At 40.7% G+C, this 13,105-nt stretch overlaps 1 protein-coding gene across 3 annotated transcripts; it reads left to right on the top strand.

The window, feature by feature from the left end:
* The first annotated feature begins 352 nt into the window (after positions 1 to 352).
* On the top strand, positions 353 to 6,351 carry mtfr1l (mitochondrial fission regulator 1-like). Of its 3 annotated transcripts, none has more exons than XM_070979487.1 (8): positions 353 to 477; positions 1,399 to 1,562; positions 1,750 to 1,836; positions 1,956 to 2,065; positions 2,534 to 2,745; positions 3,278 to 3,656; positions 4,238 to 4,399; positions 4,576 to 6,351. In XM_070979487.1, exons 2-7 carry the CDS (start codon positions 1,548 to 1,550, stop codon positions 4,353 to 4,355), a joined length of 921 nt encoding a protein of 306 aa, XP_070835588.1. In that variant the 5' UTR covers positions 353 to 477; positions 1,399 to 1,547; the 3' UTR covers positions 4,356 to 4,399; positions 4,576 to 6,351. The 3 variants fall into 3 exon arrangements, with proteins under 3 accessions (XP_070835588.1, XP_070835589.1, XP_070835587.1); XM_070979486.1 differs by having other exon boundaries at positions 366 to 477; positions 1,729 to 1,836; XM_070979488.1 differs by having other exon boundaries at positions 359 to 477; positions 4,238 to 6,351.
* The last annotated feature ends 6,754 nt before the right edge of the window (positions 6,352 to 13,105 follow it).

Genomic DNA, 13,105 nt, shown 5'->3' with positions numbered 1-13,105 from the left:
TTATTTATTTATTTATTTATTTATTTATTGTCTATTTTCTTTTATATCTTGTTTCCTGAAGATATGCTTCATGATTTGTTTTATCCTATATTATTTCTTTCTCATTCAATTTGCCTTTGTTGATTTCTGAATATAAAATTTCTGCCATCCTGTTCAGTGGATCCAAATGATGTATGGAGTTATTATGTTATATTAGAATTTGTCATATATTTTTGTCACAGTTGTCACAGTTCTGTGTTTATCATGACTATCGAGTGTATTCAGCAATGTTCACCTCCACCTCTGGGCGGCGCTCGTGCATAGGTTCTGACAAAGGAAGCTCATGGCGCTCCAGCCAATCAAAACACCGGGTAGGCAGGGACAGATTTCCGGCCTAATGAACGACAACACAACTGTAATCTGAAAGACGAAGAGGAGAAGCTCCCTCTCGCTAAGAATTGAACGGATTAGCTTGAATTTATGCAGCTGTAATAAACCGTAAGTTGTGCTCCTGCGGTGGTGATTGCATTCTCTGAAGATAAGCGAAACACTCTTAAAAGTGGTCGAATTGGTTTATAGCTGGGGGTCAAACAGGGGGTCGTTGTTGGTGTTGCTAAAGCTAACTGACTGTGTGTGTTTGTGAAACCCGGAGCTACCGGCTAATGATGTGCTGTTGTAAAATATCTGCACTAAAGCGATCTTCCTGGCGTCCATCACGTTTCCTCAGCGCTAACGTTGGTCAGAGCAGCCAGTAGTTGAACGTTAAACACGATCGGCTGTTTGAAATTTAAAACGTAGCATTAGTTAGCTAATGTTAGCTGTGTTAGCACTGATGATTTGTACCCTGCTCCTTCATGTGTTGATCTGATCACGGTGAGATGATCATTTTGTGCCAACATTAGTTGGCTCGTCACACCATTCAGGGCTGCACTTTTCAATATTCATTAAATCATCGTTTATTTATTTTTTTATTGCACAGCTTATAAAGTCAAAAATGTTGAGTGCTGATAACTTTATTTTTAGTTTGGACCTTTAAACGATTTCTGATGTGTTTTGTATGTATGGGTGTGACAGGCTGTTTGTTGTGTAATGTTATCCTTACCTCTTTTCTTCCCCAGCACGCCTTGTAAAAGAGTTAAAATTATGATTGATGATTTCAGTGACACCATCTAATAATTATAGGTTGTATTATATATTGCTTGCAGTGCCAAAAGCTCTAAGTAACACTATATATTTTCTAATGATACAAAATAGCTAAAACCAAGCAAATTTTACAAATTCAGAAGCTGTAAAATGTGTCATGCCATGCTCAAAGTTGCCATTAGATGATCTTATGCCACTTGTCTTATCATTTTTAAACTATTTTCTGTTTGTGGGTGGACTAATTCAGTGTTCCCTCCTGCTTGTTTCTCTCAACAGATGCTCTAACTGCTCACTAATTTATATCCCAAGAGTTGGCAGTCATACTGACATGGCATCTGTTTACTGAATTGCTCCGTCCTCAGCTACAGCGAGCACCAGTCATTGGTGTGCAACCCCTCAGCGAATGAGACTGACCCACCGTCACCATGGAAACAGAAACAGTAAGTGTGCGTCAGTGCTGACAGTGATGTCTTCACTTAACAGTGTTTAACTTAACACCGCCGTTCTTCCGCATGATTGTGCAGGAATGGCAATCATAGACTAAGCACAGACATTGAAGCATTATACCTCGAGTAGAGACTGTGTTTTTTAATACATTCACTGCAGGAAGTTATTCCCATCTGGCAGAATAAGCCTCATGGATCCACACGCAGTGTTGTGAGGAGAATAGGTTCCACTCTTCCACTCAGACCTCCACAAAGGGCATGTTTCCAGGTAAATATCAGATCCCCTAAGTCCTGTATGGTACCTTTTTATCTGTTCATTTCATATATTCCATTATTGTAATAGAAATCCTTATGCATGCAACTTTAACTTGTGTCCTTGTGTGGTAGGAACTACCCGGCCTGCCACCTCTTCGGCCTATGGATGGCCCTATGGTTCCTACCTTGGCAGACATAGCCTGGATTGTCGCAGATGAAGAAGAGACATATGCCAGAGTGCGGTAAGTATCCTGTCGAGCCCGAAGAGACAGCCACTAAGGTTATGGACAAGTGCCAATTCACTGCACCATTGCTCCATTATCCCAGACTGTCTGAGCCTCTAACTTATTAGGTGCACACGAGCAGCCGAAAGAAATTCAGTGCAAGGTGACAAAGTCTTGTTTTTGTTGATACTTTGTCAAAGAGGTGCTGAATCAGCTCTATGCTAATTTTTTTACAGCCGTGGGTAGTGGCGGAAACTCCACATAATAAACTTGATAAAGGCAGGATTTATGGTACTGCTACTGGGTTGGGCTGTATAAACTGCTGGTAAAGTATTGAACAGGGCATTTTTGGAGGAGTAGGTGGAGGGAAAGAAATTCATCAGATGACCCGCAGTATGCTTCAAACAGTGGACTCAACCCTGTGAGGTTTGATGATAATAAAATCGCATTTTCAGTAATCCTGATCACCAGCTCTTCCATTTTCAGGAGTGACACTCGTCCCCTGAAACATGAATGGCGGCCCACGCCCCTGCTGGTGCTCCACAGGAACTCCTCTGTACCCAACTTCCGCCGTGAGGGCAAAAGAATGGAGGGGCTCAGGAAACCTGGGGTGACGGCACTGAACCGTACAACTGCCCTGCAGGACGAGCTCAGCAGACTCCGAGCACAGATCGCCAAGATTGTGGCAAGTGATTCTGGTAGGTAACCAAAGGAGGAATTACAGTGAACACAGTAGATTTGAATGGTAATAAAAACACATGGACATCATGTGAGAACTGGTAGCACATCAAACATTGACCCTTTCCATGTTGCTACCTCAGACTATGATTCGTAATGTTGCTTAGAGCAGTATAGATTTACAACTGCTTCACTGGCCCATGTTTATCCCCTGAGTTACTATCTTCATGTGACTGTGATCCTTTTGTTGCCAAGTCAGCTGCCCTGGTTCTCCTAAACCTCTTTGGATGTCTTGGCATCAGTTTCTAGGTCAGCAACAAAGCATAATCTCTGGTTCAGTGGCGGTCGGGTGTCACTTGTTGAACATTTTAGCAGGGAAGTCATGAGAAAATATCATGTATTCACATGCAGCGCACCCCCACAGAGTCGACTCAAATTCACATTCACAAATGACAGATAAAAATAGAAATGGCATTGTGCTTTTGATATCTCCACTTGCTTTGTCTGTTTCTCTCAACTTAAATTCTGCCCTGCTCCTGTTCTTGCTTTCAGGCTCCAATCCCCTGACTCCTGACCTGCTCTCCCCCGATGACACAAGTATGAGCTTCTCCATGGCGCCTTTCGAGACGGTTCCCTACCAGCCGGCTGCCACGGCTTCTGCCTCCTTTGTCATCAGCGATGTCACAGAGGAGGAGGAAGAGGAAGAAGAAGAGGAGGAGGAGAAAGACGTGGTCTCTGTGGTGTCAGAGCTCGTCCCTGACCCTCTGCCACCTGTTTCCATGACGGCATCAGCGACCTTTGATCTGGACAGACCAAGCATGGACTTCCGGGAGGCAGAGGAGGATACAGTGTCGCTATCAAAGTCCACCAGCTTTGCTGATGTTATGGACATCCTGAAGGACATGAACCGCATGAAGATGAGCAAAGACAGGTAAGAGTGGGTGAAGCACGGTAAATCTCAATCTGAGTTTGCTTGTTATGTGTTAGTCTTTGGGGAATTGTTTAACGAGCACCGGTACAGCTCACTAATTAACATGCTACAACATGTCTTCTTGAGTCTTGTTGTCAGCATGAGCAGTGACTCCACGAAGTCACTTAAATGACTGAGATATAATGTGTTCATTTGCTAGTTTTCCAGGTTCTAGTAGATGACTTTTTAACTTTGGACACAGCCAGGCTAGCTGCTTCCCCAATGTTTCCAGTCTTAACGCTAAGCTAAGCTAAGCTAAGCTAACCAGCTGATGGCTATAGTGTAATATTTACTGTACAGACGTGAGAGTGGTGTCAATCTTCTCATTTTACTCTCAGGAAAGCAAGCTAGTAAGCGCATTTCCCAAACTTCTGGACTACTCCTCCAAAGGCAATTCCTTTTTAATATGCTGACATTTATAAATGGCGTTTAAAATGACATTTCTTTCCCTCTCATACATAATTTGATTATTATCATACTCCAGGGAGTCTGAGCAGTCGCTGCATCATTTGGTTTGTATTTTCTGGTGCGTGTCACTGCAGGTACAACAGAGGCTGTACGTCCCTCAGAGAGGAAGACTCCGCCACTTTGATCTCAGAAGCTCTGAGGAAAAAGTTTGTCCTGAAGGAAGAAGATACTGCCTCTGTGAAACGGAAGTAGCCTGATCACGTGTTTATCGTCAATACTCGATCCTGCTGCTCCATGTAAGTCGGGACAAGATAGTAGATAGTAGTATGGTTGTTTGTTTTTTATATATTTTGTATGACAAACCTTTGAAGGCATGTGGTAGGTCATCATTGGTCGTGTATTCAGTGGCATATGGTTTTTAGCTCATTTATGGGTTCTTAGCTGTTGTTGTTTTTCTCCTGATTATTTTTAGGCCTTTGCCTGTGGAATATGTACCCATGGATCCACAACCTTGCTCCTCAGACCCGAGGCAATAGCTGTCTGCCACAGTTAGAACAACAAAAAAAAACAAAACACTTTGTCCGAGACATTCAGAACCAAATGTGAACTTCACAGCGCTGGTACAGTGAGGGGGGGAACAGCCAAGTCTCCATGAGTCAGTTTCAGCCCTGCATCGCATATTACATCCAGTTTATTTCTCTCGAAAAATAAGGCTTTTATGTTTGAATTCATTCTGAACAAGGACTCAGCAGACTGTCCAGAAACGTGCTCCGTGTGCAGGCTGTTTTGATTTCAGATGCATTTTTTTGATGATGTTATAGCACACCGTGGAGCGGCTGACATCCAGTTTGAACACAGTTTTTGGACTTTGATTGAAGAGTGTCCCCTTAAAAAGCCTTTCATCCATCCTGCTATTAAAAGAGTCCTTTTTCCTTTTGAATTTTCCACAGACTAGATGCAAATAAGCTTTTTTTTTCAGTTATGTAAAGAAGTCTTCTAACATACTTGAAAATATTTTCTGTACAAATGAAACAGATCTAGCGTACATGCAGAGATGCACTGTGTGTGGGGACAGTAACTTGAGATCTTTGCTGTGTAGTATTTGCAGTACAGTACTGACTTTGCAAATGTGCACAGCATTGTATATAAAATGTTGCTTGCTCCACTGCACCTCTTATGCATGTCCTCTTGTTTGTGATTAACATATAGATTGATAGTCACTGAACCACAGGACACTGATTTTTGAAACCCAAACTGAAAGGAGCAATCTTATGCTGCTGATATAGTCTGAAGTTTGAGGTGTACAAATCCAAGGAATACTCAATGAAGTGCGTGAGTGAAATATGCATCCATCATTGTTTGAACTGTGTGGCTTTCCAGTAAAAGCAACAGAGACAAGCGTGTACAGGTCTTTTTACACATAAATGTGTGTAGAATGTGCTAACTAGTAGCTGAAACCACCTTCATGATGTTTCTTAATTCTATTGAAAAGGTGATTTCAGCTTGGGCAGAGGCGACTGAGCTATGCGTAACAGCGCTTTTACACCATTCTGTATGCAGAGTTTGGCTAAAATGCTTGTGTGAGTCATTATGATAGCAATCAATACTCTTGTTGACGCCTTACCACAGATGTTTTGCCTGTTCCAATGCCTGATTTTATTCCCACATTTGTTCAAGTGCCACGGGTTTGTTTTAATCAGCCCACCCCTCATTGCCTGCCCTGTCCTGAATGCACCTCTTCCATCCTCATCTTTACTTAGACTTCATCTCACAAATATATAGTGAACAATGACATTAAGGACCAGTTTTGTGTGTTTGCTATTGCTGAATGTTTGTTTGAAAATAACCCTTCAATGTCACTTTTACCTCCACGTGTATTAATCTGTTTTTCATTTCTCATGTTTATGCCCACATGAACCCTTATGTGTAGTTTTGCAGTGTGAAAAATTACTGCTAAGTGAAATGTTTGGATTGAACAAGGATGTGCCCATGTGTGTTTTGCTGTATGCAGTAGAGTTAAAAGTATGTTCTGTCTTGCTAGAATTGGCCCTCAACTTGTCTTTGGTTCTTCTCAAGTTCCTCTTTGGTCAAAGTGATCATGTACATGTCGACTCGTTTCTCTTATCTTGTTTAAGGGTTTTTCACCGTTGTACCTCTGTGTAGGATTGAGTTCACCACCATGATCTGCGTGTTTGTTTTTTGTCATGTGAGGACTTGTAAATAAAGATTGGCTGATGTTTTGAAACTATGTTTGGTCTGTGGAACAATTTTTGGCTTCACTGTGCATTGTCAATAATCACCACACGGGGGCAGTGTAGGTGAACAATATACATGATTTGTGACACGCAGTTTGCTGAAAAGGGGACTGAGCACCAACGTTTCCAACATAAAACGCAGAATTTACTAAATAGATACATCTAATTTCACCAATTAAACAAAAGAGGATGGAGATATAGGCTTACTTTTGCATTGGTTGTAGTTTCATCCAGAGATGTAAGAAATAATGAGATGTCTACTTAAGTAAGTAGCAGTGCCACAAGATGTCAAAGTATTTAAGTATTATCAGCAAAATGGACTTCAAATATCAAAAGTAGAAATACTCATTATACAGAAGGCACCATTCAGACTATATGTTATTATTATACTCATCATATATTCTTATTGATGGATTAAGGCTAATGAAAGGATACTTTTACTTATATACTGGCTTGCTGTTTCATCTGTAACAATGTGTATTACTTTATAAAATGAGCATGTTTCAGATCCTTATTTACAAAGTAAAGGAGTAAAAGGAAATACAGTATTATGTTCGGTGGGCAACAGGATGTTGCATAAATTGAAAAACAAAAGTACTCAATGAAGTAATGTACTTAGTTGCACTCCACCACAGACAACAAATATTTAAGTGTTTAGATGTTGCCAGATAAAGTTCCTGCATCTGAAATATTAAACACACACTCACCACTTTATCAGTTGTCTAACAGTCATAACGTAGTACCTCCTCACTCTTACGCCTGAAATTTTGAAGATCATTGTTAACCCACATTCTTTCCCATTTCCTGTTCTTTCCCAAGATGATCCGGCCCCTCGGTGTTCCACAGTCTATTTTCTGTGAAAGTCCTTGGCCTACTTTGTCCCTCTTCACCTCCACGATGGACTTCCTACCTATTTTAGATACAGGGAGATGTCTGTGGAGAGCTCATCTAATAGGGCTCAGTGTCAAAATTAGTCTCTGTTAAACCTATAAATACAGGCCTTTAGTTCAAAGTGACATTGACACATTTTCGCCACTATATGAGTAATGAATTTCAAAGCAGTTTAATGCACATTTGAGACTGATATTGTTGACGATATTGTTGTTCTGTGAAGTCAATTTTAAAGATCCTCTCCAGGAATGTTTTAAGATATACATAAAGCATTTTGAATAAAAAATGCCCATAAAAAAGTAAATATATCTGGTTATATCTACTTCTTCTGCCTCATTTAAAAATTCAGGAATCTATGAATATGAAATTATTTGTTATTTTTAAAGGTTAACTGCTGGATATAAGATGTCTCCTACTTCACTGAAAGTCCATTCTCAGTGTTTGTGCACTGCCAGCCTCAAGTTTCCACATCACAATTTTGTAAGTTGAATTGGTTGAATGAATTGGTTGTCAAATGGCACATACATCATTCTGCAAAGTGAAGCTCAAACATTCAACTTTAGGAACAAGAAAAGTACATTTTTGAGTAAAGTGAAAATTAAGGAAACTACTTTATGGTAATTGTGATAGGTGTGAATTATGAATCTGATGAGTTTAGACTCAACAAAACTTTAATACCAGTGAAGTCAGTAAGACTTTAGCATTTTAACTTGGAGAGACTAAAACCAGATCAGCCAACAGATGATAAGTCAGATTATCACCTTCATAAATTGGCTAAAAATGTTTTCTGTGACCAAACAACTTTAAAAAAGTCTCAGGACTAACTTTGCTAAATGTTTTAATTTTTTTTTTTTTTTTTAATTTAATATGAATCTGTTGCTATGTTTAAGTCTTGACCATTCTAGCATTAACAGCTGTGCTTTGAGCTAAATGCTACTGCTAGCATGCTAACATGCTCACAATGACACTGTTAAAATACTGATGCTAGCTGACAGTGTTTACAGTGTCATTGTAGTTAGTTGGCGTGCTAACATGCTAAATGGCAATACTAAAATGATGATGTTATTTGATATACTTGCTATGTTTTCTGTCTTAATTTCTAAGAATGCTAACATGCTCACAATGGCAACACTAAAACCCTGATGGTAGCTGATGCATGCTAATCACAAAGACAATGTCAAAATGCTGATGTTTGTGCTCTACATATAGCTGCTATTTATCATGCATGCTAACATTTTCACACTTTTACAGCTGGGAATAGCATTCATTTTTTAGGTATCTGATCATAAACCAAAGTATTGGATCAAAAATGTTGTTTGGGTGATAGTGCTACAGTACAGGGATAAAGGATTGTCTGTACCAAACAGCCATTTCACTCAAAGCCAAAGATGTGATCCTCATGATGATGCTTAGAGGAAATGCCCGGGGATCACTAAAATCAACAGGATTCATCCTCTGGGAAAAGTTCTAGGCAATCTTTCCAAAAATTGTCAAGATATTTCAGTCTGGATCAAAATTGGTGGACTACTGGCCACACCACCATCACAGCATAAAAGGATTCATTATTTCTGTAAATTTACAATAGGTATGACCGTGTTTGGACAATTGGCATCACATTGTGTGAAGGGTGCACCGTGACTACGTTAGGACTTGAAACACAAACTTTAGGACTTGGATTTGACTTTGGACAAGTTGATCTCACCTTGAAACCTAAGGCTTAGTTTGCATCTTGCAAGACAATGACTTTGTCTCACCTAGAGATGTGTCTCTTCAGCAGTCATCCTGTAGTTTGGCCAGCTTCAGTCGCGCCACATGAAGCAGTAACCCCAGCCAAGTTCCTGCTTTGTGATACGTGGCAGTGAAGCAGCAAACATGCCAACAGGTAGAAAATCTGTCATACTGACTGATCAGCAGGGCTCCTCTATGTCCCTGAGCCACAGAGCTTTTCATCATTGTCTCCTTATGTAGCTGGAAGCTTTCCAATGTCCAACATGTTTCCGATGCTGCCCAGAGGTTGTCAGGTTTCAAGCTCATTTGTTAGTTCCATGCACAATGTGATCAGAGGAATTGCTTTTTGGTTTCCCTTTATGGTGGAAGAATTTTCTTGTGTCGTCTAAACAGATGAAGTTTTACTTTGGACAGAAACACTGTCAGGGTTTTTGGTGTTGATGAATCGGTCTGACAAATGTGTCGAGCACTGCTGCATTCTGAGCTACAGCTGAGCTGAAGCGAAACCAGGGGAGCATAGATCACTCCAGGAGCTATCACTCTCACCGAGCAGGTGTTACAGAAAACATGTCACTGTAGCTTCTATTTCTTGGCATATTTGCATCCTTCTGGGAGTGACAGGCAATCATGGTTCACATCTTAAAATCCTGCATTAGCATCCCCAATTCAAATTAACGCTTGCACTGGAGGTCCAGGGAAATGGTTTTGTCATCAAAAAGAGGCAACTGGAGAAAGTATTATCTTGGGAAATACAAATCTGCTTTTCCCAAGATACAGTAACACTTGAAGCTACCCAGAAAATACAATTGAATAAACATGAATGACACCTTGAATGCATACTGATGCCAACTTTAATTTGCTCTCCTCATTACATATGAATTGTACGTATAAACAAGTTGCATGCATCACACTGAAGGAGTGCTTCATGTGAAATAAACATGTCCACACATACACCCCTAAAGTGCAATCAAGGTACAAGAATATAGTGAGTGCACAAAACACTTTCCATTATGTTGTTCTGCAGTTGTACCCCACCCCCCATAGTTTTCTGGACTGAATGGCCCTCAACTTTAGAAACACCGGAGGAAATACCAGAGGCATCGTGCACTAAGCTTCATGATGATCAAAACAGCTCCCAGGCTCTGTCCTACTCATCATCCACATGAGAGGAATTAAACCTGAGAGCCAACAGCCGCCCAGACCAACCAAATATTATCAGCCTCAGCATCCTCTTTATTTGACAGGAAAAAGCCACTGTAGTAAACATGTCAAACACGGTTAATGTGATTAACGCAAACCAGCAATATGCAGCAATATGTTGCGTGTTCACAGCTTAGTGATCCTGATTTGACTCCAACTTTGTAGGCAAGACATTTCAATTGTTTCAGAAAAAGAAATTATTTCCTAGAATGTGTAAGAACGTAACAGCTTTTGTGTGTTTGTCTGCGTGTTCGGTTCGAGTGTCATCTCCCATGTTGTATCATAGCAACAACCAGCTGAATGAAGCCGAGACTGAGTGGATGACAAGGGTCTGGGGGAACACAAGCAATGCATCTGCTGCTCCCAATCCACCCACCCACCCTCCCCCTGTGTCACCCACGCATCCGCCCGCGTCATCAAGACACAAACTAACACTTATGACTCACAACAGGAACAGCTCCACGGCTGCAGCGCCATTGAATTCATGCTGTTGTTTCTATTTTTGGGCCCTTGTAGTGTTTCTGTCTTATTAGTGGGTTTGCCCTCTAAACATGATTGCTTTGTGATGCAAAGTAAATTGTGCCCATAAATGGAAGTGTTGATAGCACTTAGGTGTTGCGCTGCCTCTCACTGTAACACTGGTGAACCTGTTGCTGCTTTTTCAGTGTTGTGTTTCAGCTCAAACTGACTGCAGTTAAGCAGATTAAAATACCTTGAATGTCTATCAGACATGAAATGAACTCTTGAATCCTGCTTAATCTGCCTTTGATTTCATGCTAAATTTCTTTTGATCCACACAGTGCCTTCAGGAAATATGCATATTCACTGCGTGGCCCAAACACCATTTGTTTAAGGACTGGTCATGGAAACACATAGTCTGGCTCTGTCCAAAGTGACAAAATCCACAGGTCAGCACCTTTAAAGTTCATATATTAATATGAAATATTTTGCTTGCAAGCCAGTGTTAAAATGACATATTGTACTTTTATAAGGAGTAATGACTTCTGTGCTGCTGTCTGAAGCTTAATATTTAACAGACAGCAAGAGTGGAGTCAATCTTCCCATCTAACTCTCAGCAAGAACGCAAGTAAGCAAAACTCAAAATGTCAACATGTTCCTTTAACTGCAGCCTCCAAAAAGTACAAGTAGGATAGAAGAATTGATAAATAGAGAAAATGAGGTGAGGGCGTAATGAGGAGAGATTACAGATGAGGCTGATGGGATCTGTATGAGGACAGCACAGCAGCCAGATAACTGTGGCGTGTTCATATCCATCATTTTACTCTGTTAATTGGAGCAAGTCATCATCGTGGCCTTGTTTTAGCCTGCCAGCTCCTCATTCCTCCTTCTTACCTTCGTCAGACAATATCTCAAAAGTCTCTTCAAGCAGATGAAGACAGAGAAGAGATGGCCCCTTTTCTTTCCTCCTCATTCTCTTTCCCCTCCACTCACAGTCACGTTTTGATAAGAAATTGATAAGAGCCGGTTTGTGAGTCCCAGATGGTACCCCAGTATCACGGCCTGTGAGGCAGCCATTCATAAATGATGCAACTGCTGAAGAAAAAATGTGGTTTCAAATACTGTACATACATTTGTGATAAAATATATGCTTTTTTAGAGCCGAATTACGCAGTGGACTTAAAATACTGTTAATCTTTTACTGCCGCAGGTGATATTTGATCAGGATTTCTACTTGGGAAAAAAATAAACACACACTTTCATCATCGAAGTTCATTGTGTTTTAGCTGTCCTGGCCCTGACAGTTGCGGGCATCTCCGCTTTGCCTGGTTGCTAACCCAGTCTTGAATGTCTTAACTCATCTCAGCCATTTTGAAATATGATGCAATTCATATCTGTGGTTTACCACCAGGCACAGCCAACCTGGCCATCTCACTATCATTGGATAGATGTGGAATAAGGAGCTTGAATGGCTGCAGCCACAGATGAAACAACCTGTGATTAACAACACATTTATGATTAAAGGAAGCACCAGATTGTGGAAGCAGCATAGAGTGATGTCATCATCGTTTGCACTGTGGTTATGGGTATTGCATCGCGATTGCATCCAACTGGCAACTGCTCAGAAATACAGTGAGGAATGTCCTCAAGTGTGTAATAAGTATCTTTGGAATAGTGTAAATACATAGGAATCAAAGACAGACGAGAAACAGAGAGACTGCTAACTAGCTCCCTCGTTACCACAGGAATTGGCAAAGCAACCAGCAAAACCTTGCTAGCCATGTTTTATGGGGATTAACAGCACAGTTGGAACCTGTCTTTAATAAATCAGACTGCTTGGCTGAACCAGCCCATGGTATAAATAAAACATCTCACTTCAGGCCAACTGTGTGAATAAAAGACTGGTGATTCTACATTTATTGCATGGATGATGGAGCGCGCACCAAGACAACAGTCAAATGATGGCTTACCGTCCGGTATGTTTTATGTGTAGCATACCTCTTTGCAGATGTCATTAGGCTATAAAATGAAACATGTCCTGTTGTAAAGTGAAGGCTTTGCGGGAACATCAGTAACATTTGCGTGCAGCGGTGATATTTATAGTTTGTTATCTAAGTGTGCTAACCACAGTAAATAGCGGGCAGACATTATTTTTTCCTGTGGAGACTGATGATGTACTTTTTTTTAAATGTTTTTATAATTCAATTCAAAAACAAATCAAGTAATTGATCCTGTGTATACAGAGCCTGATACAGCTTATTTCTCTCTGCCAAAGACCTCCATTGTTGTCCAAAAAGTACTGAAAACACAGCAGTGATGCACACCTTTGTACACAGGCACTGTAGATTAGCTTGAGTCATTCATTAGAATTATGTCGGCCTCATCCTTGCATGATTCTTGGGCGTGTGGCATAAATTGTAAGAATATAAAGATATTTTAATTTTCAGGTTTGTGTGGTGCCTCTGGTCA

The sequence above is a fragment of the Chaetodon trifascialis genome, chromosome 14 (genome assembly GCF_039877785.1).
Source record: "Chaetodon trifascialis isolate fChaTrf1 chromosome 14, fChaTrf1.hap1, whole genome shotgun sequence".
Taxonomy (NCBI): domain Eukaryota; kingdom Metazoa; phylum Chordata; class Actinopteri; order Chaetodontiformes; family Chaetodontidae; genus Chaetodon; species Chaetodon trifascialis.
The sequence above is the reverse complement of the archived record's forward strand: the minus strand, read 5'-3'. Positions and strand labels throughout refer to the sequence as shown.

Excerpts from the sequence above, each read along its gene's own strand:
- mtfr1l (XM_070979486.1), top strand. Across the intron at positions 1,837-1,955 it reads CACAAAGGGCATGTTTCCAG|GAACTACCCGGCCTGCCACC; the intron begins GTAAATATCAGA and ends CTTGTGTGGTAG. Across the intron at positions 2,746-3,277 it reads GATTGTGGCAAGTGATTCTG|GCTCCAATCCCCTGACTCCT; the intron begins GTAGGTAACCAA and ends TCTTGCTTTCAG.